This window comes from Microcaecilia unicolor, chromosome 2 (assembly GCF_901765095.1).
Source record: "Microcaecilia unicolor chromosome 2, aMicUni1.1, whole genome shotgun sequence".
Taxonomy (NCBI): Eukaryota; Metazoa; Chordata; class Amphibia; order Gymnophiona; family Siphonopidae; genus Microcaecilia; species Microcaecilia unicolor.
Genome location: NC_044032.1, coordinates 478,168,152 through 478,191,327, shown reverse-complemented (window position 1 = coordinate 478,191,327; position 23,176 = coordinate 478,168,152). Strand labels below are relative to the sequence as shown.

The 23,176-nt window shown below is 42.0% G+C and overlaps 1 protein-coding gene across 2 annotated transcripts in view; it reads left to right on the top strand.

The window, feature by feature from the left end:
- The window catches only part of PTCD3 (pentatricopeptide repeat domain 3), a 221,769-nt gene that overhangs the window by 62,793 nt on the left and 135,800 nt on the right, over positions 1-23,176 (top strand). For both annotated transcript variants that reach the window (XM_030191059.1, XM_030191062.1), the window contains exons 3-6: positions 371-410; positions 12,284-12,329; positions 21,029-21,097; positions 21,213-21,317. In XM_030191059.1, the coding sequence (XP_030046919.1) occupies positions 371-410; positions 12,284-12,329; positions 21,029-21,097; positions 21,213-21,317 (260 nt within the window). The remainder of the gene's footprint in view (positions 1-370; positions 411-12,283; positions 12,330-21,028; positions 21,098-21,212; positions 21,318-23,176) is intronic.

Here is a 23,176-nt window from a genome sequence, read left to right as displayed (position 1 = left end):
TAAATGTTGATAACTAAATGAAGTGAGTTTTCTGGACTCAGTCTAGCCATGCAGGACAATACCTGCATATCCAAAAACAGCCCTATGATTAGGTAGTGTTACTGGCTATTCAAATAAACATCAATTGTTGCTCCTTATTCTGTGTCAAGTTGCTAGCTCAGAACAGGTGATCCAAGACAGAAACAGTAGAAATAGCAAAACTTCATGGTGTACCTGTATATGGATTTGTAGCAGCATGGGCTAACAGACCACATCATGTTTAGACCATTATTAATGTCATCTTTTTTGGATATTAAAAAAAAAAAAGAGAGAGAGAAAAGAGCTCCTGTGTCTAAGTAAATGTAATTGTTTTGTGTTTTAATTTCTCAAGATACAGATGAAAGCATAATTATTCCAAGAAGGAAAACCTGGTAAGTAAATGATGCCAATAATCATAGACAATTGCAATTGAACTTAGTTACATACCATAATTTTAAACAAGTGGAGAAAGCACTTGGGGCATGGCTCATAGAATTTGTGTGTCTTTGATGAATGGGAGAGGGGAGGGGAGGGGTAGCTTGACTAGTACCCAAACATTCTGTTGGTTTGGGAAGAATACTTAAACCAGATGTGCAATATATATGAAACCATTAGGTGCCGCTGATAGCAGGTTTCAAAATAAGGATTTTGCAGTTGGCAGGAGTGTCGCTGTTCTACAGCCAAGGCAGGATTAAGGTTATGTTAGGTGCTAGATAAATATACATTATCTGTGCTCATAGACCCCATTTACTTCTTTTCTGAAGCCCCTGCTTAGTTTCATTCACTCTTTCCATGCGCCCCCTTCCCCATACCAGGATCTTTGTTCATGGCTCCCCCCTCCATCTCTCAATAAGTAGTGTAGGGAAAATGCAGGGCCTCTTTTTGGGTGCAGTGGGTGAGCAGGGGACTTTTTTTTTTTTTTGGTTACATTTGTACCCCGCGCTTTCCCACTCATGACAGGCTCAATGCGGCTTACATGGGGCAATGGAGGGTTAAGTGACTTGCCCAGAGTCACAAGGAGCTGCCTGTGCCTGAAGTGGGAATCGAACTCAGTTCCTCAGTTCCCCAAATGCTTTGAATGGACTGGCCTATGAATAGAATAGTGAGCTGAGAACAGGAAAGCTGGGTGAGTAATTTTCATCCTCCATGGCCAAGAGTGGGCCACCCCAAAATGTGATAGTTACAGTCAGTGTGTCCAAAGTATAAAACTCTATAATCAGTAAAAAGGCTTCACAAATGGAAGGAACAACAGAAAATTGTTCAGCTTCCTTTGATGCCCTTCTGAAGGGATATAGAGAGAATGGAGTCAGGACATTTTTGAAAGGAATTTTCCCAGGTAATTATGTGAATGTGTCTGGAAAGACATGATTAAAGTCACCAGGCTTTAGTCATGTTTTCCTAGAGATGGTAACTCATGGGTAAATTCATACTTGCTTCCCTCTTTCCCTTCATCACCCTCATCCCATGTTTTCCATTTCCACCCCTCCTCCATGGACGCTCACTTGCTTTTTTTTTTCCCAAGGTCAGCCAAGCGCCTCTCGTTGAGTTCAGTTCTCCTCCCCAGTTCATGCAGAAGTTTCACTTGTGTATTCCCGTGGTTCCACCACCTGAATTCTGTGATTAGATTAGCCTTCCAGTTCTGACCCAACCCACAGTCTATATTGCTAGTTACTTTAGAAGCAGGCAGGATAGGCTCACTTACATGGAGGTGGAGGATAGAATTGCAGATAAAGATCTTAAACTCTGAAAAATGTCTAGACACGTTAACAATCCTTTTCCAGATATTAATGGAGAAATTTGTAGAAACCTGAAAAAAACAGTTGGCAATCCTAATCTCATTGGTACATCTGACAGGGCCCCTTCCCCTTCCCCACAAAAGAAAAATGTTTAGGCCTTAGACATGTGCCTAGTTTGCCAGTGCTTTAATTTGGCCCTAGCTCTAGCAGCTAATATTAGTTGGCAGTATACACAGCAAGCAATAAGAAGATTGTATGATTCAGTCAGTAGGTTTCACAGTAAAATTAAGAAAGAAAAGGAAATCTATATTGGAGTCACACAAAGGCTGTTCTTTGGGGATAGGAAATTATTTCCACTCCACCTGAGTGCATTATGTGTATGTGGTGGCGCGTTGTGCATTTGTGACCAGTAGGGAAGAGGAGAGAGATTGGAGCAGTTCCCTAACAGATATTTTTCATTATATTTGTTTCTGTGCTGCAGAAACAAACTGCTACTCCAATAGAATAAAAAGGAGGGAGGGCATATTTCTCTGGAACTGTCTGATCTGGCCCATTTTCAAGCAGAACCAGATTTGGCATGGAGAGAAAATTCTCACACAACACACAAACATAAGCTGTTTCATAAAACTTGCTAACAATAGGGGGGCATGATTTACCTACCATATAGATATTACTTTGTTCCAGCTCCTCTGAATTACTGTGGAATTTGAAGTGTGTGTTTTTTGCAGTTGTAAGAAGGAAGGGGGAACTCTAAAGTAAAGATCTTCTTAAAATCCTAGTGGTGGGTCTGAGACACCATCCTCCTTCAGCAGCACACTGGAGATGTTTCAGTCAGTGTTCTCAGTAATGGAGCAAGTATTGAGGCCATAATCCTTTCCCAGCTCCAAAAGCCTTCCAGCTTGACAAGTCTTCATTTAAATATTGAGGTTTTGAGGGGGTTTGAGTTTGGCCAGGAATGGGGAAATCAGTAGCATTGAAATTGAGGGATGGCCTAGTGCAAGGAAGGATTTTCAGGATTTCTCCTACGAATATGCATATTACTGGATGAGATCAACTAGATTTTAGAGGTTACCAAATATTTACTAAATACACCTTTAAACCACTATTTCAGCATTATAATCAAAAATATTGTTTTTTTATTTTTTCATATGCTTTTAACACATTTTATCAATTTTCATCATGAGCAATATCAATTATTTCCCTCTACCATATTGACATTCATACACTCATTCATACTATACCTATCCACAATACCACACTGCACATTCATTCCAACTACAAGACCATAGCTTAAACATGAAATAACATTCTATTCATGTAATAACCAGATGGTGTGTTGTCTCTTTATCAATGATGAACGATCTTCCCTTGAATCTTCAAACGGTTATATCTTCATAACTTTCACAATTAATCATTGTTGTGTAATATATAAGGCTTTACACATTTACTGCTTTGAAATCCTTCAGCAATATTTATGCCGTTCTTTACTAATGATGTAATCATTGAAATGAAAACTATTATTCTATCTCAAAAAAGTCTTCTACTGTAATTCAAAAGCTATGCCTCTTGTAGTCCGTAGTTTTTTGCATCATATCATAAAGTGTCAATACAATCAACACTCCAGTGTCCCACACCGTCAAACCTTTCACTGTTTGCGGCTATGATCACAGCATACAAGCAGCTTTCCACACCGTCAAACCCATATGCATGAGATCTATTTGCATACAATGCATATTCATTGGGGGAAATCCTGAAAACCAGACTGGGTTATGGCCCTTGAGGACAAAAGTTGCCCACCTCTGGCCTAGTGATTAGATCAGCAGGCTAAGAACTGGGGAAACTATGGTTCAAATCTTGTTTCTCCCACTGATGTTCTTGGGATCTTGAGTAAGTCACTTGTGGCGACTATATGCCCTTATATTGTTTTTTAGTATTATATATATTTTGTTCTTGCCTCCTATCTGAATTATGGTTTTATTCTGGTCAGGTGTTAATTTTGTCTTGTTAGTTTTTTGGAAATTTTGCGAGCCAGTTGTTGAGCCAGGTCAAGTCAGCTGGAGCAGGAGCATTCCTGCCCATGCAGTCTCCACTCTGGTGTAGCTACAGAGGGGCTTTGGGGGCTCAGCCCCCCTATTCGAGCCTCAGGCCCCCCCAACTCTGGTGGCAAGTCAAGTACCTGTTTTGGACAATACTGTCTGCTTCCTGCTCCCTGTACCACTGTCCTTCAATTTTTTGGGCCGCCAGCAGCATTAGTGAGGTAAGCACACTGCCTTCGGCAGCCCTGGAATCTCTCCCTCTGCTACAATTTCCTGTCGGCGGGATGCTGTAACAGGGAGGGCTTCCGGGGCCGCCGAAGGTAGTGTGCTTACTCACTGATGCGGCCAGCAGCCCAGAAAATTGAAGAAGGGCAGTGGTGAAGGGAGCGAGTAGGAGAGAGCTGACCAAGGAAATTAAATTGAGAATAGGAGACAGCATGACAGCTGAAGTCCATGAACTTGATCTCCTTTTCCCTCTCTTCTACTCAGCCGTCATCGTCATCCAAAACAAAACAAGCAAACCAATGAGCTGATCTATCCCCATTATCGTTCTTTATTTTTGGTAGCATTTTTATTTGATTTCACTTATATTTTCAAACATGCCGGCTTGTGTAGCATAAGGATGTACACAGAGGAAGTATTGGTTTCATTGGTTAGAGTAGTAATTAGTTCTAAATTGTAAATCATTGTGTCTTTTGGAGGGGCTCGTTGTAGGGATTCCTGTATTTGTGCAGAGATGTTTTCACCAAAACAGACATCATGTTGTGAGAGTCTGGTGCTTAATAATCAGACTTACTATTTATAAGTACAATTAAAAGAACAAACAAAAAAAGACATTAATTATTAGGTTGCGACCTTGGAGCATTTAACAAAACAACAACCTAAAAAAAAAACCCATTAATGTGGCAACATTGTCCAGTTCAGCACACTATTAGCCGCCAAGTTCATACAAAGTTAATTATGTTCAGTGGAAAATAAATCTGTTGGCTCAGGCTGCTTGCTATGTGACTATTCTATAACTGTTTCATTATTGCTACCAAGTATTACGTATTAAGGTAATTTGCTTTAAACTTTTTGTTTTAATTCGTTTATCCAGTCTTTACATGAACATGGTTTTCTTTTTTGAACCCAAAAGTGAATCCTAAGGGTGGTTGAACAATTAGTTATAAACTGTGTTGTTTATGACTGTGACAAAACGGTGGGTTTTTATGTCTGTAAAACCGTATTTCTTGAAAAGTATTTCTCTAGTTTGGCCAGCACTTGGTGCGTGTTTATGTTTAAAACTGTTACTGAGTTGACTGTTCCCTCTGTAGTTAACACAGATAAGAGGTAACCTGCAGTGATGTGGCCAGCTATTTTTAAAACTTGTTATTCTGGTTTCTGATTGGCCCAGGAGTTCAAAATTCAGATAGGATGCACTGGCTTTTTCTCCAGTCTTAGCCATGGAGAAAAGAGAGAGACCTTGCTGAGATTCTGTGAACAGTTATATTTGATACCTTGTGATCAACTATATGTCCTGATTTCCCCAGGTACTATTTAGATATGTTTAGATAGTGTTATAATTGATCCATATTCAGTTACCTGTAATTATGTGCTGTTTTTTTTTTATCTGTTTTTATTGTTCACTGTTTAATGTTTTTCATGACAATAAACAGTTTTAGTTTATTGCCTCTACTTATCTGGACTGACTAAGAATCCTGGTGGTTTGTATGTTGGGTCTGTGGGTGCTTTCTGGGAACTGTGGGGCCACTAGGAGTGTGGTAACTTAGAAATCATTGGGGAACACCTTGAGAGCGGGAGACTCACCCAGAGGCAGTTGGTACACAGTCAGTGGGAGGAGGGTGCTAATGTAGAGCACTAGTGGCAGGTGCAGGCAGACCTGAGCTGTGCTGGGGATAGACCCTCTAAGTGGCCGCGGCTCAAGTTTGTAAAAAAATTTTATGGGTATCCTGATACCTTAAAGAGGATATTGTAATTTATCGGCTTTCAAGGGCCTTGAGGTCGGAGTATACGATGCAAGGGTGGACTGTCCATTCGGGCAACCGGGCAGTGCCTAAGGGCCCAGAGGCTCTGCCCGGTTGCCTGCTGCCACACACTACAGCCCCCATGGGACCCTGGTGGTCTAGTGGCCACTGCCACTATTCTCCCTGGTTGCACAGCTGTGTTTACAAAATGGCTGCCAATACTTCCACAGTAGTCTCAGCAGCCATTTTGTAAACAAGACGCTGCGCCAGGCAGAGTACAAGCAGTGGGTGGGTAGGGAAGAGTGGATTTATTTCCTGCCCCCGAAGAAGCCACAGCCACTACATCATCAGGGCCCTTCAAGGTGGGGGTGGGGGACAGCGGCAGCACAGTGGGAGAGAGGCATCACGGCAGGGGTGGGGGACGGCAACACAGTGGGAGGGAAGCAGCATGGTAGGGTTGGGGGCACTGGTGGCAGTGGCAACAGTATGGTGGGCGGTGCTACAACAGCATGGCGGGGGGGGGGGGGCGGTGGGCAGAGTACTCTGCCCCTGATGCGATGCTGTTGGCAACTAGCGAATTTGCATTCTGTGAAATATAAACTAAACAATGTTTAATTGCCCAGATTATTAAATTGATTGGTTAAGCTCTTATATCCAAAGTTGCCTATTTATATATTTATAATAACGTAGCCTCATAAGCCTAGGGTACCACCAACTGAAATGGCTATCATCATTGGCTCCACCTTCCTCCGAAAAACCTACAGAATAAACCAACTCCAAGAGCCTCAAATTTGGAGAAAAGATCTGTAGTAAACAACGGAGGAGGGGGTTATTCAAAAGTGACAGATTTTAAATTAAGTGCTAAAACAATCATCAACATTTAACTCATCCGATATAAGGTTGAAAAATTCAATAAAGGGTCAAAATATCATGATTATACATCAACAGCTGCAGAAAATCCCAAAGCCAATCTTAATTTTGTTAGAACCAAATCTTCTAGCAATGCTGTCTTAGGTCTCTAGTCTCAATGGTTTCAATTTGACATATCTTTCTTATATTTCTCATATTTCTGTGAAATATGCCAGTACCTGGAATACAGTTTTCTCATTTGGTGGTCCACAGATTTGGAAGGCTTTACCTGGGGTTTTTAAGACTGTATATCAATATGGCATCGTTTTGCAGAATACTGAAGACACATTTGTTTGTGCAAGATATGTTAGCTTTGTTTATTGTAAGCTGAAATCTATTTGTGTGATTTTTATTGTGTATGTTTTATTGTACTCTGCTTAGTTGTAGGCAGAATATAAATTTTTGTGGGGTAGAAAGTGATCTTGTATTTTTTTCCCTACAATAGATAATCCCCTTTTATTTTTATTTATCCTGTGCTGTACTGCTTACAGAGAATGTGATTTCTTAATGTTTCCTTTTCTAATTTTGGTCCTTTATTCTGTAATTGGTAAGGATTGCTTTGTGTGAGATTCTTCTGGCATGTAGTAGGAATCTGTAACAGTCCAGCTTGTTCCAGTTTCCCCAGTAATGGGTATATTGGTATATAGGATGTGAAATAGTCTAACAGTAAATCATATGTGAGATTTAGCAGATTAGGATGAATAACAAACAGGCTGGCTACAGATACAAGAGAGCGGGAAAAATCAACCAAAGCATTCTGTGAAAATCAATTGGCCATTTGGAATTTATAGTAAATAATTTATAGTAAAGAATATTGTACATTTTAATATTATTTGCAAATTGGTTGCCTGCACATATTTGTACCAATGGAATGATTTGTTTTTGGTTTGTTTGGAGAGAGAGTCCGTTGTAAACAGTTACCAGCACACCACTGCACAACAATGGAATGCACTTCCTAAAGACCTAAGACAGTGATGGGCAACCTTTTGAGCTTGGTGTGTCAAAATTCGCCAAAAAACCGAGCATAACTCGGGTGGTGTGTCACTTCGAGAAAAAAACCATAATTTCGCGATATTTATAGTTTAAATAACAAAAATGTATAATTGTAATATATAACTGTATTTAATAAACCAAAACCTAATTATTTAACTTACCTGCTTAGTGACTTCTTTGTTCATCTGTCAGTCGGTTTCTTTTGTTGGTCTTGATATTATTTAACTTGTGTGGGGTGCCGTGAACTAAGATAAGTGAGGGGGAGGGGGAATTCTTTAACTAACCTGCCTATTAGTGACTTTTTTGTTGCTGAATTTCATTGGCTAAATCTTCAATTGAAGGTTGGTATTTTGTACACTTCAAGCCCAAGCAAGCGCTACTAACTTCATCTGTCAATCTGTTTCTTTTGTTGGTTTTGATATTATTTAACGTTGAGAATAAGGTTTCACAAAAGTATGTAGAGGGAAAAATTGTGAGTAAAGCCATTGCTATATTTTTCAGGGTGCTAAAAGTGTCTGGTAATCGGATCCAGGCACTCCAAATTTCCTGGTAACTCAGATATTCTCTTAATAATTGCATCTTTATTCTGCATATCGTGAAATAGAACTGGTGCACATCTTAGGAGAGTTTCTTTAATAAATTCTCCCTCACTGAGTGCTTTTCCATGCTGAGCTATGGAGTGAGCAATGCTCAAACTTGCAGATGTTAAATTTGTAGAACCTTTTACAAATTTAAGGATGGAATTAGATTGGCTCTTATAAAAGTGTAGCTGCCTGGAAATGTATTCCTTCCTTTCATCCTCACTTTTTTTCAAGACCTGGGAATGATTAGTTTCAAAATGTCTATTTATATTCCACGTTCTGCTTACTATCGTTTCAGTACATAGAACGCAAAATGATCTGCCATTTTTTTCTATAATGCCATACATCTCGGTCCATGTCTCTTGAAAGGGTCGGCTACTGCTACTACCACTTCCTTTACTTAACCTTGGTTTTTTATTTTTTGGGTTCTCCATCAGGGGGGCAGTGACAGAAGATAGAATTATAGATAGCTTGTTAGCCCTGCAGGCAATTAGGGGTTAACTAGCCTAACTGACCACCTTATGTAAATTAAGACGGCTGCCGCTATTTCTAATGGCCGGAAACGGCACCCATAGCACATGCCCTCGCCTCTCCCAGCCTCCCCCTCACCTATCTCAGTAATGATGGTCAATTACAAATCCACGACACCCCAGAACAGTAGATTGGATGATGGTTGCGGGTAATGGTGATCACAGGGCCCTCAGAGATGCGTCCCCCACGGCATTCCGCTGCTCTCTGCTCCGCCGGCCGGAAGTGAGATCAAAGATCCCCTAACGGCCGTGCAGGAGCCGGGGCAGAGGGAGCAGCAGGGAGGGAGCCAATAGGAGCGCACACGGCACCCCCCTCCAGCGGGTAAACATGCACCGGGGGGGGGGGGGGGTGATTTCACCGGGGGAGGGAGGTCGCGCTCAAGGAACTCCGCTGCTTCTCCGCGTGTCACCGAAAATGGCTACGCGTGTCAGTACTGACACGCGTGTCATAGGTTCGCCATCACTGACCTAAGAATTTAGAAAAATCATCTAACCTTCCAGAAATCACTGAAAACCCATCTGTTTAAAAAAGCATACCCCCCCCCCCCCCGATCCTTCTTAATACAAATCATCTATTACCCACCATATCCTGATGAACGACAAAGACTGGAACATTTTCAATTCCTCCTTTGGTTTCCCCCCCATATGGATCATATCTTTTGTCCTTTACCTACCTTGCCTCCCCTATTTTCATGTACCCCACCTCACCCATCCTCTATTATTTATCTGTCCACATAGGAATTACAATTGCTTTCCGTTATTCTGTAAGCCACATTGAGCCTGCTGTTTGTGGGAAAATGTAGGATATAAATGTAATAAATAATGTATACATAAATACAAAATATGCACAACCCGTTTTAGTTTTTTTCTTAATTTACTTTTTGAATTTCTTTTTTTTTAAAGAAAATCAAAATGTGAAAAAAACATGAATATATTGTAAGGACAAACATTTTTCTCTTGGCTCCTGCAATCTTGATAGTTCTTAGGTTTAGAGACCTTTTCCCCTTACAGAACTTGTCCTGAAGTCATGTGTTGTCACCCTTTTGACATTGAAGGGTCAGAAGGCATGAGCTTTTGTCTAGTGATGGGGCCTTTAGGACCTGACAATATTTATTTTCTAAAGCCACAGAATGTAAAATATAAACCCATGGCAAAACAGTATGCTGGTATAGTGGTAGTCTCGCACTGTCATTATTTGCAGCCACCATTTTGAACTCAGGGCCAACACAGGAATGATGGTAAATTGTTCCTGCTCACCAGTGCTTCTAAACACTTAGCTGGTTGTGTTTTCAGGATTACCACAAATGAATACATGAGAGAAATTTGCATGGACGTCTTTCATATGTATTCATCGGGGTAATCTTGTAAATGTGACTGGCTAGATGTGCCTCTAGGAGAGGGTTGAGAAGCACAGCACTAGACATCAGGGAATCCTAACAATAGGCCTTAGGAGGCCTACAGAGGAGGTGGGTGGATGCTTGGAGGGGGAGGGGGATTTCCAGGGGTTGTGGATGCTCTGGGGGGGTGTGTGGGTAGGAGTTTCCTATTTGGTGTCTCCATTTACTGCCCTTTCCTAACACACTGGCCTGGCCCCTTTACATATGTGGTGATTCACTAAGCCTGACTTGGCTTATTTTTTGAATATTTCCCTTTGTTGTTCATTCCTTGTCCACACTTGACAAGACCTTGTTGGTTGTGTGGCTCCTGTTCCCATCTTTTTCTCCTTCACTGTAGCTTATGCCCTTTTGATGCTCAGCACCGAGAGCTCCCTAATTTCCCTGATCTAACTCTAAATCTTGTAGCTTCATCCTACCACATTACTCTCTACATGGGCTGTAAATTGTGAGCTTGCAGACTCTTCTTCATAATAAGGATTGTCTGTGGACAGTAGGATAAGTCAGTCACCCACCTTCCTCTCTTGGATGAACCTTTCTGTGGTTGGAGCATGCACTGGAGTGGAAATGGGGGAGCCAGCAGGTGATCAAAGCCTTTTCCAGACCTTTCTGAGCTCTAGGAAAGCTATCCTGTCCATGGCACCATTGGATGCCACCAGTATATGGCTGACTTACCTGTTGTCCTCAAGAGAACCTCCGTTACAGATAAGTAAACCTAAATTTATTACCATTATATATAAACACAAGTTAAAAAGGTTCTGTTGCAGAATATGCCACCCTTTGAATTCTTACTGGAATTTGGGAGGGAGAGGGTGGTACATTGAAACTTTATAATGTATTGCCCCCCCCCCCCCCCCCCCCCCCCCCCGATGGCTAAACCAAATCCTGTACTCTGTTTTCATTGACCTTGTCATGTTTTTCCTTATCTCCCTCTCTGTGGGAATAAATAAAACTTTAATTTCTACAACCTTAATAGAGACTTAATATAAACCTATTATACAGATGGTATACTCCAGTCAATATACATCATATCCTTGTACAAATAAGTGCTGGACAAACTGTGGGACTATGCCAGAGCTCAGGCATATTGGGATTGGGTAGTACAGTTCATTAAAGAGCTAATTTAGAAAAATATTCCTTAACCCCCCCCCCCCACCCCCAAAAAAAAAAAAAACCCCTGGGATTATTTGTTAGCTATTTTAGATCAACCTGTAAACAATGGAAATGATTCTGCCTAGTAGCAGCCAGAACAGCCTTAGTTGTGCCCTGAAAATATTCCTTTCAAAGGGTGTGGTCTTTTTCTAATGACCAAATTAACATCTTTGACATACATTATGGAGACCTTTTATTAAATGATTACAGAATACACTATGTAAAGCCCCTGCTCCTGCTCCTACTGAGCGCCAGACAATGATTGAGCCTGCAAATATGTGGGGAAAATGTGGGATACAAATGTAACAAATAATAATAATAATTTCAAAGTTGTAGACATTATCAAGCCTAAAGGGACCTCTCTCCATAATGTTCAGTCCATGGAACTGGAAGGAATGGCATTTTACCTACACTGAAGGGAGAGGGGGGGATAGTTTATATTTGGAGCATAGGGTAGTGGATGCAGACTTCTTTTGTATCTGGTTTCATATATGATGAAGATGCACTGTTTGTTATTACAGTACAAAATTCAACAAAAATAATTCTAAAACTGGTAGGATTGGAGAGATCTCGGAATAATTGTTGAGGAGATGGTCTAGCATTTTGTTGTGTTGTATTTTGTTCTTGTACCTTTCTTTGATGAGACATGTAAGCAAATGTGTTACATTGGGAAGGGGGAGCCACTTCACAAGGGGACCCTTTTACTAAAGCTTAACAGACACTAACAAAATTAGCGCACGCTAAAAACTAATACCATAGCTATAAAATGGCGCATTTGGCATGCGCCAAATTGTATCGAAAGGCCACAGGGTTTTTTTTAAAAAGGAAAATGCAGCGTGGGAGAGGAAAAAGGTATAAGAATAATGAGCTGAGGGGAGTATGATTCTTGCTTGTGTGGTATCTTAAGTTCTGTCCAGTGCTCCTAGTAATGGAAATACTGAAAAAATGACCCATATTTCCTTAAATACAGGAACAAGCTTGCAGTTCTTCAGGCACTGGCGTCTACATTGAATAGAGTGAGTACCTTTTTTTTTATTTTATTTTATTTTTTTTGTATGTAGTTAACATTTTGTTTGGCAATTCTGAAATGTTTTGGGAGTTTATTTGTGTGTTGAATACAGACTCTCTCTCGCAGTTTAGAGTTGTGCTTAGCATGATCTCTCTTTACTATGGTGTACCTTTTTAGTGACATGATAAGAAACAGGTAAACTCTGGGTCTGGGGGAATTCTACACAGATCCTTCTTGTGCAGAATTCCCTCAGTTTGGTTGGGATCTGGTTGGGAGTGAGCAGGACTTTCTATTTAACCAGGGAACTTGGTTTAAGTTTGAGTGGTTGGACTTTGTGAGATTGTGGTCCACTTTCCTAATATTAATTGTCTTGTAATACTTCTTGTTAATTTGTTATGTAAGCCGCATTGAACCTGAGCTTTCTTGGGAAAATGTGGGGTAGAAATATACTAAATAGTATGTTGGTGTTCCTTTTCTCTATATACTAGTAAAAAAAAGGCCCATTTCGGAGAGAAATGAAACGTGCGCTTGCAAGGTTTTCCTAGGATTGTGTATGTTTGAGAGAGGGTGTGTGAGAGTTAATGTGCGAGTGTGTGAGAGAGAGTTAATGTGCGAGTGTGTGAGAGAGAGAGTTAATGTGCAAGTGTGTGTGTGTGAGAGAGAGAGAGTGAGTCTGGGTGCGAGTGTGTCTGGGTGCGAGTGTGAGAGAGAGTGTGTTTCACACAGATACACTGTGTGAGAGAGAGAGAATGTGTGTGACACAGAGTGAGAGACTGTGTGCGATACACAGACTCTCTGTGAGAGCGAGTGTATGAGACAGAGTGTGTGTGACACCGAGTGTGTGAGAGTGACTGTGAGACACATAGAGAGTGAATGTGATACAGGATAGTGTGACTATATGAGAGTGAGAGACAGAAAGACAGTGACTGTGAGAGAGAGAGTGTGTGTGTGTGTGTGTGATAGAGATACCTCCTCCTCCCTCTGTGGTCTCTGCACCCCCTCCTCTGGTCTCAGGATCCCCTCCCCCCTCTCAGGTCTGAGGACCCCCTCCTCCCCTCTGTAGCAGAAGGTGGATTTTGAGCATGGCTTTGTTATTGTTTTGTTGGGGAGTGTGTGAGTTGCATGAGCAATCAGTGCTGCCATTTTGGTGTTGGGGTTTGTCTGGGGGGAGGGTACCGTTGTTCCACATAATTGTATGTGTTTCTGTTGTTTGTGGAGGGGTTGAGGGGTCAGAGGGTGTGTGTGGGTGATTGAGGTACATAGGTGTGTGTGTGAGTGAGAGAGATGCTGTCTGTGCATGGCACAGTGTGTGTTTGTGTGTGTGTGTGAGTGAGATAGATGCTGATTTTACATATTAGATGTTTTGGGTTTTTTTTTTTTTGGGTGGGAGGGAGGGAGGGAGTGTGGTGGAGCTGGGTAACTCGTGTGCTTTCGCTCTGGGTTCTGCCATTGCAACTCAGCCTGTCCTCCTTTATAGCAAGTTTTTTTTTCTGTTGTTTTAAAAAGAAGGGGGCGGGGGGAGGAAGAAGACACGTATCATCTCCTATACTTTCTTGACACCCATGTATATTATGTAAATCTGACCTGCAACGTTGTGAAGCTCCGAGTTCACGTGCGGGGGCTTTGGTGATGCGCCGAGGAGGGGGGCACTGACAGCTGATTCCTAGGCAGGGGGAGGAGTAGGGAAAGTTTCCTCCCCCTGCGTGGCTCGCGGTTTTCTGTGGTGTTGCATTCATCCAACCTTCTTTGCGACTCGTGCCTTGTGCCTTCACCGCCACGCCCTTGACGTCATCGTCTTTTGACACGAGGGCAGAGCTAAACTGCAGCCCATGCGACTCGTGCCTTGTGCCTTCCCGCTACTCCTCCCCCTGTCTGGCTCATGGTTTTCTGTGGTTTTGCATTCATCTGACCTTGGTTGCGACTCGTGCCTTGTGCGTTCCCCGCCCTGCCCTCAACGTCATCGCGTTTTGATGCGAGGGCGGAGCTACACTGCAGCCCATTCGACTCGTGCCTTCCCTTCCCCGCCCCACCCTCGACGTCATCGCATTTTGACGCGAGGGCGGAGCTACACTGTAGCCCGTGCCTTGTGCCTTCCCCCTACTCCTCTCCCTGTCTGGCTCGCGGTTTTCTGTGGTTTTGGATTCATCCGACCTTTGCGACTCGTGCCTTGTGCGTTCCCCGCCCTCGACATCATCGCGTTTTGACGTGAGGGCAGAGCTACACTGCAGCCCATTCGGTAAGTGTTAGTGCTCCGCCCTCGACATCATAACGTTATGACGCGAAGGCGGGGCACACACTCATGGGGGAACAGCGATCTACACCATGACGGAAGTTGGAGACTTTGCAGTTTCCAGCTTCATTAGAACGTTGGGGTTGTGAATTATGTCTGGATGGGGCGTGGCTGAGGGCGGGTCTATGAGTGACAGTGAGCGGTGCTGACAGCCTAGCCTACCAACAGTACAGGGCTTCAGTGTTTCCCTGCCACAAAGTAAGCTTCAGAACGTTGGAGGTGAGAATTATTTATATAGATAACGGTAGATAAAGGCCGAACCACCCAGTTTGCCCATCCTCCGTAACCACTAACTCTTACTTTTCCTATGGGATCCTACGTGCCTGTCCCACGCTTTCTTAAATTCTGACACAGTTCTCATCTCCACGACCTCCACCAGGAGGTCATTCCACGCTTCCACCACCCTTTCCGTGAACAAATACTTTCTTAGATTCCTCCTAAGCCTATTTCCTCTTAATCATATGCCCCCTCATTCCAGAGGTTTTTTTTCCCTTCATTTGATAAAGGCTCACTTCTTGTACATTAATGCCCCTGAGATATTTAAATGTCTCTTATCATATCTCCTCTGTCCCTCCTCTCTTCCAGCGTATACATGTTGAGGTTCATAAGCCTGTTCCTATATGTTTTATGTTCAAAACCACTTACCAGTTTTGTAGCCGCCCTGTGCCTGACTCCATCCTGTTTATATCCATCCGTAGGTGTGTTCTCCAGAATTGCACATAGTACTCTAAATGGAGCCTCACCACAGACTTATACAAGGACACTATCACCTCTTTGTTCCTGCTGGTCATCATCCCTTTCCTTATGCACCCAAGCATCCTTCTGGCTATGTTAACACTGTACTGAGCAGTGACCAAGGGGTACTCTTCTGTATCTAGTTAAAGGTCTAGTTACAGCTCATGGTACCAGTATATCTAATTTTGTTCTCTTCTTTAAGCTATGATGAGTTTCTCTTCATAGAATTGCCAGTGTTTTAGAATCCTCAACATTGGTAGGACTCCGTCAAATTTTGTTCTGTATATTGACATATCAATGATATTTTCATGATATTGCATTTTCATAAAAGGATATTGTTTTTGTAAGGGAGTGCAGATATATTTCTGCTCAGTGTGCCACATATAGGTTAGCAACCGAAGGTACATTGTGGCGCCCATGGTGATGTCTTTTATCTGTTGGCAAAAGACATCATCAAAACAGAAAAAGATCTCAAGTGCTAACATAGAAAGTTCAACGTCAAATTCTGTAGGAATCCTTGTGCAGCAAGTTTTTTGTTTTAAGATGAATCTCTCCTCCAACCAGTATAGTTAATCCTTAGAGCCATGGCAGCTACCGTGGATTTCCTGTGCGAAGCAGCAACTTGTTCCTTGCTTCATACTTTCATATCACTCTACTACTTAAACCAGTTGACAAACTGTATTTCGTTCAGCTGCGTTGACCAATCTATCTTTGTAATGTTGGCAACGCTTACATTTTTCGTTGACCAAACTGTTCTTGCACAATAAAGTAGTTGTAAATAAACTGAGCAGTTCTAAGTTTAGAGAGTCACCCACTTGTGTACCTGACTCATCTTTGCTTGTAGGGGGAAAAAGCATTGCTTATCTTTCCTATTGAAAGCAGAATTGTTCAAGCATACTTTCCACTTCTCCCAAGTTGCATTTCTTCTTGAGCTATGGAACTAACTGCTGGCCGCAGAAAAGGTCCATATGCACACAGAAGGAAAGTCCTGCATTCTCAGAGCTATTTGTTCTGGTGCCGTCGGACATTGTCACCCAGTTGTATGCTTGATTTATTCACTCCTGCCAGAATTCTGCACCAAAAAATTTGAAATTCTTCAAGATTCTTTAAACAATATTTTTTCCACCCACCGCCCCCCTCTCCCTGCACCCATACTTCATCCATTTTACAGCCCCCCCTGTACAAATATCATTTATTGTTTATTAAATTTAATATACTTCCTGCCTTGCAAGCAAATCGAGGCGCTTTACACACACAACAAAATTGTGCAAGTCATAGAAAGGAACGCCATTTATGAGATGAGAGAGCACATATGCAGAACTTATCTGTACTACAGTGGTCTGAGCAAATCATACCACTCATACAAAGCATAAAATTACTTCAGCCAATCCATAGTAAAAATAAAACCATCTCCTACTGCAGGAGCAAACTATCTTATGGCTCCAAAGGCAATTTCAAAAAAGTACGGTTTTAAAGCTTTGCAAAAAGAGGGGTGTGTAACTGGAGGTACTGCGGAAGAGAATTCCACAATGCAGGTGCAAAAAAAAAAAAATCTCATGCCCTTGTAGATTCCCATCATGCTCTTGCAGGACTAGGATTAACCAATCTGCTATCAATAAGAGAATGCAGAGTACGTGTAGAGGTGTATGGAATAATAACAGTATGCAGCACTTTGAGTTATAGTAAGAATCTTAAATTTGATACAGTTTTCGATAGGAAGGCAATGTAAGTGATATAGAAGAGGAGAGACATGGTCAAAATGATCTGTCTTACAGATAAGAAATGCTGCTGTATTCTGTAAAGTTTGAAGTCTTTTTTTTTTTTTTTAGATTTGGTTTAGTGATCCCAACATAGGTAACATTATAATAATCATATCGTGAGTGGACAAAAGCAAACATAAGAGTGCAAAAATTCAGCAGAGATCTTAACTTGAGAAGAAAAAAGAAGCCTGTCTTTATCACATGTGAAATACCATCCATATTTATTTTTTCCAGCTCTGTCTCCCCTCCCTGTACAAATACCATCCGTATTTATTTTTTCCAGTCTTCTCTCCCTCATCCCTCCACAGATACTGATTAGTATCCCAGTCCCCTACCACCACACTCACCCATCCAGTGAGGGAGGAGCTGCAGGGGCGCACATCAGGAGTACCTCTTAGGGCAGGAAAGAGTCCCCTACTCTTTCCTGCCTGCTGCCACCACTTTTGCCAATACCACCGCTTCTTCAAAATGGCAAGTGAGACTTCCTGTGGCAGTCTCACGAGATTACCTCTTGAAATCTAGGCAGCCATTTTGAAGAAGTGGTGGTACGGCAAGAGCCATGACAGAGGGTAGGAAAGAGTAGGGCTCTTTCCTGCCCCCAAAGAGGCCACTAGACCAGCAGAGCGTGTTAAGGTAGGCCTAGGGAAGGCCCACCGAGGCTTGGGGGATGTGGCGGCCAGCTGGCCTTTACCACAGTCCTCGTTCCCTCAGTACTGTACTGCACTAGAAATTCTGTGGAGTAATCAATGCTGCTGTCTGTGAGAAACAATGCTTTATCACATACCATGTGATACATTGAAGAGGGGCACAGACAGCTCTCAGACAATAAATACTACAGGAAACTAACTGAGGACCCCACACAGGATTACACAAAACAGCTGAAAGACCTTATCAAAACATTTCCTACACAAGCGCAACCTCACCTGAAGAAACTCATACCAAACCAGCCTGCTGTGGGCACATTCTACATGCTACCCAAGATCCACAAACCGGGAAACCCTGGCAGACCAATCATATCAGGTATTGGCACACTCACGGAAGAAATATCTGGATTCATAGAGGGAATTCTGAAACCTCTCGTACACAAAACTAACAGCTTCATACAAGACACCACAGACTTTCTGAATAAATTGAAAAATATCAAGCAACTACCACCTAGCACCCTTCTGGTCACGATGGATGTAGAATCACTATACAGCAACATTCCACATGCGGATGGCATAGCTGCATGTGGAAGACTCCTAAAAAAATTCACACTGGACCATCAATACTCACCAGAAACTATTACAAAATTAATCAAATTCATTTTAACTCACAACTACTTCCACTTTAACAATGATATTTATCTACAAATAATGGGCACTGTGATGGGCACCAGGACAGCACCCCAATATGCCAACCTTTTTATGGCTGAGCTGGAAGAGACATTTCTGAATACACACCAGACCAAACCTCTAAAATACTACCGGTACATCGATGACATTTTTATGATTTGGACGGAGGGTGAAGAAACTCTGAAACAATTTTATTCTGCCTTCAATACATACCATCCTACAATCAGATTCAAAATTGACTACTCCCCAGAAAAAGTCAATTTTTTGGACACCACGGTCTCAATCAGTGATGGCTGTATACAAACATCTATATACAAGAAACCCACAGACAGATGCAGCTACCTCCACAACTCCAGCTTCCATCCTTCACATACAAAAAGATCCATCATTTACAGCCAAGCCACAAGATACCACCGTATCTGCTCTGACCCAGGGGACAGAGACAGACACCTTAAAAGCCTGACTGCATCCTTCAAACAGAAAGGCTACAACCCCAAAATAATCTCCAAGAATATTGCCTCCTCCCTCAAAACACCCAGGGAGAATCTGCTACAGTACAAGGAGTAAAAATCCACAGACAGAATCCCCCTTGTAGTGACATACAATCCAGAGCTGGAAAAACTGAGGAAAATCATAAGAGATCTACAACCTATACTCCAGAAGGATGAATTACTGAAAGAGATATTCCCATCCCAACCAGTACTGGCCTTCCGACAGCCACCCAACTTAAAACACAAGCTAATCAGAAGTAAACTTCCATCACAGACTGAAAAGGAACAGAAGGGCACACTTCCCTGTAATTTATCCAGTTGCAAACTATGCCAAAATATTTCACAGGACCCCACAGGTATCCACAAAGGAAAGATATTCAACATAAAGGGATCTTTCACTTGCTCATCTTCCAATGTGGTATATATCATTCAGTGTAAAAAATGTAACGAAGGATGCTATATTGGAGAAACAGGCCAGATGCTTAAGACAAGATTCAATTTACATAGACATCACATGAACAATACAGCCAGTAGGGCCCCCACCCCGGTGGGACAGCACTTCACAGAACCAGGAGACTGTACCAGTGATTTCACAGTGAGAATACTGAAAGGTAACTTTAAAACCATACAAGAACGTAAGACCTTTGAAGTCAGAATGATTGAATATTTTAACACCCAACAGAAAGGACTTAACAAGGATCTGGGGTTCCTAGCCCATTATAAACCATAAAGCTGTATGTCTCTGTTGATCACCCCACCCCTCACCTATCCACACCCATCCTGTTAGAATATCAATGATATGCTTTGATGTCCCCATGCATACCTCCGACCCACCCCCATCCTCCCACCCTGTCAGACTGTCATAGTAATGCTTGAATGTTTTCACTTATATACACTGTCAGCTAGCACATTTGCTTATTTCCGATCTGACGAAGAAGGGCAACCTTCGAAAGCTAATCAAGAAATGTATTAAGTTATGTCCAATAAAAAAGGTATCATCTTTTCCATCGAAATTTGTTGGACACAACAGAAGATCTGGACTATGCGGGCTATGCGGCGAAGTGGGCAGCGGACTTAGCGGTGGAGGTCTCGGAGAGTTTGTTTACAGAATTTCTCAGAAGCATCCTGAGACAGGCCACCTTTTCCCGAGACTGGGAGCTGCAATACAGGTTTGCGCTAAGACTATATATTGCGCCTAACAGAGCATTCAAGGCGCGTTTTGGATCTACAGGGGCGTGTCCAAAGTGTGGCAGGAACCCAGCTACTTTGGGCCATATGTTTTGGACTTGCCCATTAGTGGCAAGCTTCTGGACAGAGATCCTAGCAGCTATCCGGAAATATTGGAACAACTCAGTGCCCCTGCAGCCTCTGCTTTTATTTGAGGACTTTAAACTAGGAAATCTTCAAGTATCGGGTCTGAAAGACTTCTTGAGGAGATCTGTGCTGCAGGGAAAGAGAGTGTTGCTACTGAACTGGAGGGAGTCGACCACCCCAGCTGTGGCGCATTGGAGGGTGCAAATGATTGAGAGACTAAAACTGGAGAGACGGGGAATCAAGAATTTTGAGTCTCCGGAGGGCAGACGTTTGCGGTTGGTGTGGAGTCATTTCTGGGACACACTACAGCCAGGAGCAGTCTCCTTAATAGTTAATGCCTCTGTGAAATAGTGTTGAAATGTGCCACGCCTTTCTGATGCACTGCCTAAATGTCTGGGGGGGGGGGGGAATAGGGAGGGAAGGGAGGTGGGGGAGTTTGAAACATGCTTTTCCACATTATATGTTTATTGGAGTTGGATTGCAGACATGTTAAGTTGTCAATTTTACCTGTGACTTGTATTTGCAATTGTCACTTTTGTTTTGAATAAAAAAGATTTAAACATAAAAAAGGTATCATCTTATTTTCTTTTCCATGTTTTATTTTGTTTGATTTCTATTGATAACCTTAAGAGTGGACTAACACGGCTACCACACTCCTCACATACCAAGTGAAATGAGTTTATCTTGTTGGGCAGACTGGATGGACTGTACAGGTCTTTATCTGCTGTCATTTACTATGTTATGTTACTATGTAGTGTAGTGTGTTTGTTTTTTCATTTCAGGATCCCACTGCTTCACATTACGTGTTCCAGGATGACCCTTACCTTATTCCCAAAACTTCTGCTGAGTTTGTGAGTATTGTATTTTTTAAATTGAACATTTTTTTTTCTTGTTTCTTATGTTAAGTCCATTTTTGAACTCTGGAAAATATGGTTTGAGTTACTGTTTTCTTTTGTTCTTACCTAGAAATTGTTTTCCCTGTCAAAGGAGTCTGGATGTAATGCAGCAAAATATGTTTTTAATACATGTCCTCGACTTTTTAAGGCTGATTATGCTGAACCTTCTATACCAGTAAGTAATTGTAGGTTTTTTTTCCTGTTCTTTTTGGGGGGTGGTTAATTTTATAATGGGCAATGTTTAAAGCAATTTTTGCCGAGTAAACCAAGTTAAAAATTAGTAGTGGCCTTTCTTGCTCTTCTGACAAAAAGCAATAGCTGTGATGAGCAAAATATTCCTCATCCACAGGTCAAAATGGTCTGTTTACTTTTAAATTAAATATGTTATACCTATTCTTACTGTTTAATGTGTTGAAGTTCCTTGTCTCTTCCAGCTCCTAGAATCAGTTTCATGGAGGTAACAAGGCAGACTCCCTTTGTACAAATTGGTAATAAAGTATTTTAATCCTAAGAGACCACCTCTAGCAACTTGATTTTGATGATAACACTCCCTGTATATTAAGTATTGCTTTTGATTTGGAGCAGTTCGTTTAGAATTTGATGTTAATAGATCAGCTAAAGACTAGACTATGTGCTCAGGTTGCAACACTTTTTTATTAATACAGAAAGTGCTTATGTACAGTTATCATTTATTTGACATTTCTGTTGTGACATGGTGTGTTGACATGTCTGCCAGTATGTGGGTTACTTGTAGAATAAAGAATTCTCTTACCCATTCAGCTGAGCCTCTGCCCTTCACTGGAGTTCATATGTTTCAGAAATGGAAGACAAGGAGAACTCTCAGCCCTTGTCCTTTTTTTAGAGATTTCTGCTGTTAGTGTTTCTGTAAGCATTGCTTATACCCGTCAACACAGAATGTTGCATCTTTGTTCCAGACAATTTGTTCACTTGATAATGTGCCATTTGAAAATAAACCAAGGTGGCTTTTATTATTATTAACATTTGTATAGCACTACCAGACGCACGCAGCGCTGAACACCTGACACAGAGAGACAGTCCCTGCTCAATAGAGCTTACAATCTAAAATAATACAGACAGACAAGACAGTTAAGGGCGAAGGCAGTAGTGGGCGAGATGGAACAAGGGGGGAGGCAAATGAGTAGTGGCTAGGAGCCAAAAGCAGCAGTGAAAAGGTGGGTTTTCAGCATAGATTTGAAAACAGGTAGCGATGGAGCTAGACGTACAGGCTCAGGAAGTTTATTCCAGGCATAAGGTGCCGCGAGAGAAAAGGAACGAAGCCTGGAGTTAGCAGTGGAGGAGAAGGGGGACGACGAGAGATTTGTCCAGTGAGCGGAGGTCATGGGGAGGAATGTAGGGAGAGATCAGAGTGGAGAGCTTAGATTGATTTGGTAGCTAGTCTCAAATATGACAGTTCACTGAAGTATAATGATTTCTTTGCTTCGCTTCTGGAGCGGCTGCTCACTAGTTTGAGAGCAAACCTGCTGACTGAGTAGGAGAAGCAAAACGTATCTTGTCTGAGAAACGTTTTTGACATCTGAAGCTGTCTAGCAGGTGCAGAAATGCAGAAAGTTGTGTTTCTTTCATGGTTTTGGATACTGCCAAGCTTATGGGCATAGTAGGTAACACAAATGCTCAAAGTTCAAAAATTGATACAATTCATCAACTGACCTCAACCGTGACTCGTTTCACATGAGCACTCTGCTTATGGCTCACCTGCCTCCTCATCGGTCCTGTTGAACCTCCCTATAGCTTTATTTAAGGCACTTTGTTTTCTTCTCTTTTGTTTTTAATATATAAATGAGCTTAAAATGAGCAAAAAACTACAACTTGTACTTCTGGATCTGCCGCCAACATGGGCCATGGTTCGCTAGGCATTGAGCTATCAGCTTCATTGGGGTGCAGACATGGAAATTATAAACACCAAATTAAACTGTTCATCAACTCTATATATGGGAGATAGCTTTATCATAGCTTTGCCATAATTACCAGCCAATTATCACAATTATGTCTTAC